This window comes from Scheffersomyces stipitis, chromosome 1 (genome assembly GCF_000209165.1).
Source record: "Scheffersomyces stipitis CBS 6054 chromosome 1, whole genome shotgun sequence".
NCBI lineage: Eukaryota > Fungi > Ascomycota > Pichiomycetes > Serinales > Debaryomycetaceae > Scheffersomyces > Scheffersomyces stipitis.
Window position 1 is genome coordinate 1,411,554 of NC_009068.1, and position 3,675 is coordinate 1,415,228.

At 46.0% G+C, this 3,675-nt stretch overlaps 1 protein-coding gene across 1 annotated transcript; it reads left to right on the plus strand. All coding sequences in view use genetic code 12, as the record gives it.

Annotated features, from left to right (window-relative positions):
• Positions 1 to 599: 599 nt before the first annotated feature.
• Positions 600 to 2,435, plus strand: CAT2 (ceramide glucosyltransferase; the record flags this gene model as incomplete). The annotated part of the gene is made up of 1 exon (XM_001387461.1): positions 600 to 2,435. The coding sequence occupies one exon, from the start codon at positions 600 to 602 to the stop codon at positions 2,433 to 2,435; it is 1,836 nt and encodes a 611-aa protein (XP_001387498.2).
• Between the last annotated feature and the right edge of the window lie 1,240 nt (positions 2,436 to 3,675).

Genomic DNA, 3,675 nt, shown 5'->3' on the forward strand with positions numbered 1-3,675 from the left:
ACGCTGAAAAATTCTGGGACTTCCGAGCTGATGGAATTCAATACGAGCCGGAGATTCAAACAATCTCTGTCTGAACCGCTGGCAGTTGGCCGAGAAACGGACACAATTGTCACAAAAGCTCGTTCTGACATATCGACACACCCACCAGGCTTATCCCAACACCATGGTGTCCCAACAATCTCTACTTCCGTCGCTGTGCCGAAACTCACAACTGTGTACCGTGGGAACTGTTACCCTCGGTTAAAAGTAAGCGTGCGTTTTCACGGCCGTCGGTTTTCTTTTTTCTGCTGGTGTGTGCACGCCCTCCCCACATTAGGCTCCGCTTAGTCGAGTGAAGTCTGGGGCTATAAAAGAAGAGGAATCTGTAACAGTGAAAAATTTCGAAAATACGGTATCACCAGACCTCTTCGTCATTGGAAATTTCCCGTCTTGTACTTTTCTTTCTAGAAAAAGGCCCGTCCGCTGCTACAAGTATACAGAAAAAGCTTGATATCACCTTCAGCCTTTTTTGACAGAGAAATCGTTCACTGAAAGACTCTCTAGTTCCCCTAGCCCGAGAAATGTTCAAGCATCCCCAGCTGCTCTTGAGAACTACTACCATGACTTCCAAGAACTTGAAGAAAAACCTCACTTCTTCGGCCATCAAGCAGGCCAACTTGTACAAGTTCCAGTCACAATTGCCCAAGTTGCCAGTGCCTGCTCTTCAGGATACTGCCTCTAAGTACTTGAGATCCGTTGAGCCGTTCCTCTCCAAGTCCCAGCTTTCCGAAACCACCCAGAAGGTCCAGAACTTCCTCAAATCCGGTGAAGGAGAAAAGTTGCAAGACCGTTTGGTCAAATTTGCTGAAGGCAAAGATAATTGGTTGGCAGAGTACTGGGACGACTATGCTTACATGTCCTACAGAGACCCTGTTGTTCCCTACGTTTCGTATTTCTTCTCTCACAAGGATATTCACAACCAGATTGGCCAGGACCAGTTGTTGAAGGCTACCTTGCTTGCGTACTACACAATAGAATTTATGGTTGAAGTCCAGAATGAGACTTTGGAGCCAGAGGTTATCAAGGGTAACCCCTTCTGTATGAACGCTTTCAGATACATGTTCAACAATTCGAGAGTTCCAGCTGAAGGCTCAGATATCACCAAGCAATACGATGGAGCTTCAAACCGTTTCTTCATTGTCATCTACAATAACAACTTCTTCAAAGTTCCTACCCACGGAGCTGACGGCAAGCCCTTGTCCAAGTCTCAATTGTACCAGCAATTGCAATTGGTCAAGAATGATCCTACTCCAGCCGGCGTTCCAGTTGGAGCTTTGACTTCGTTGAACAGAGACGAGTATTTGTCTGCCTATCAGACATTGCTCAAGTCTCCTATCAACGAATTGCTGTTGGAAACCATCTTCGCCTCCTCGTTTGTAATTGCTTTGGATAAACACACTCCTATCACCATCGAAGAAAAGTCCAAGAACTGCTGGCACGGGGACGGGCAGAACCGTTTCTTCGACAAGCCCTTGGAGTTCTTTGTTTCTGCCAACGGTAACTCTGGATTCTTGGGAGAACACTCGAGAATGGACGCTACCCCAACTGTCCAGTTGAACAACACTGTCTACAAGAAGATCACCGAAGAAGACCCCAAGGCTTTGTTGCAGGAAATCGCTGCTGGTCCGGTTGAAATCGCCAAGACTGAGTTGTTGGAGTTCGACCTTAACCCAACCTCAAGAGCCAACATTGCTACTGCCGTTGAAAAATTCGACAAGACTATCGCAGCTCACCACGAGGAAATCTTCCAGCACTACGGCTACGGTAAGGGCTTGATTAAGAAGTTCAAGGTATCGCCAGATGCTTACGTTCAATTGTTGATGCAATTGGCCTACTACAAATTAACTGGAAAAGTCAGACCAACCTACGAATCGGCTGCTACCAGAAAGTTCTTGAAGGGTAGAACCGAAACAGGTAGAAGTGTTTCTATCGAATCCAAGGCCTTCGTAGAAACCTGGACTAACCCAGATGCCTCAATTGAGCAAAAGGTAGAAAGCTTCCAGAAGGCTGCCAAGCAGCATGTCGCCTACTTGTCGGAAGCAGCCGATGGTAAAGGTGTAGACCGTCACTTGTTTGGTTTGAAGCAGATGTTGCAGCCAGGCGAAAAAGTGCCAGAAATCTTTACAGACCCAATCTTCTCGTACTCGCAAACATGGTACATTTCTTCGTCGCAGATTCCTTCCGAATACTTCCAATCTTGGGGTTGGTCGCAGGTTATTGATGAAGGTTTCGGTTTGGCATACTTGATCAACAACGACTGGATCCATGTGCACATTTCGGCCAAGAGGGGCAATGGCTTGAGATCAGACCACTTGAAGTGGTTCTTGGTCGAGTCGGCTAACCAAATGAAGGATGTGTTGAGCAAGGGTTTGTTGGAACCACAAGCCAAGTTGTAATTGGTGCCAAGTTGTCAGCAATGTGTTACACATTTAGCAGTAGCATATTGTGCCAAGTCAAGTCAGCTAATTGTGAACATGTAGCTGCTTGTAGGACTTGAGCCCTTAAAATCGGTAGTCGTGCCACTGCCTGACCTATTTATTTCAAATAGATATATTTTGTCTTCGTTTATAAATGTATAAATTCTATTGATTTTGCATCCGCATTTATCGTGCATGTATAGTTAGTTGCAATTCTGATGGCAGTGGGAGACAGAATTGAATGAAATGGCCCAATAATCTTCGCAGCCATTGGTACTTGCGGCGGGAGTTCCCTTTACGGAATAAAAAGGCTTCATTTGGATAACGACTTGGTCACATCAATCTGTGTACACTGAGTGTAAATTCTTGACTCAACACAATCGTCAATATTCTTCTCGGTTTCTGTACATAATGCGCATAGTCAGAAATAGAAAATGTTAGTCTGGGTATCAACATGCAACTATCTCAAGAAGACAGTAGCCAATCTGGAATTGCTGAGGCTGACAGGTCGACATTGTGATCTAGATGAACCTCGGTCCGGATCAGCACAAGACAGCCCATAGCGGTCTACAGCATCCTGAAGGTGTCAGTGGCATTTCTACAAGAACACCTTTAGAGAACTGGAAGGGCATGGCTGACCTACTGGCCAAAATAAATTAATCTCTTGCAGCGTTGGAGACTGGTGGCCCCACGGATATGCAAGGTTGAGTGATTGCCGAATTAGAGCGGTTTTAGACTAGTTCTGGACGATATCTGGCCAATTGTTGATCTGTGAGATTGTTCTATATCTGGCGAATAATCTACTCCTGTGTTCTTGATCTAGATTGTTCACCGAGCCAAGCTGCCCGAACTGTCTGGTCAGAATCGGACGAGATCTATTGTGGGATAATTACCACTTCCTGGTCAATTGTTTCACATTCCGCAGCCATGGAAGCCGCAGCCGCGAGACGCAGCTCGTTTGTGTGCATCACACTTTCCTGAACTGGCAAATTTGGAGATGGCTTTGGAGCAAGTGGTGAATTCACTAGACGAGAACGAAGCCGGTGATGCAGTGGAAAAACACGGCGCCGGTGTGATGGTTTGTTTGTGTGGGCCACATTGCAAGATCGCGCTCGTATTTTCCCGTTTCCCGGGCTCGCGAAGGGTTGCTAGATATTTGCTCTATTTTTGCAATCAGTCGTAGGAGTCTATTTCAGCTTCTGTAGAGAGATAGAATGCA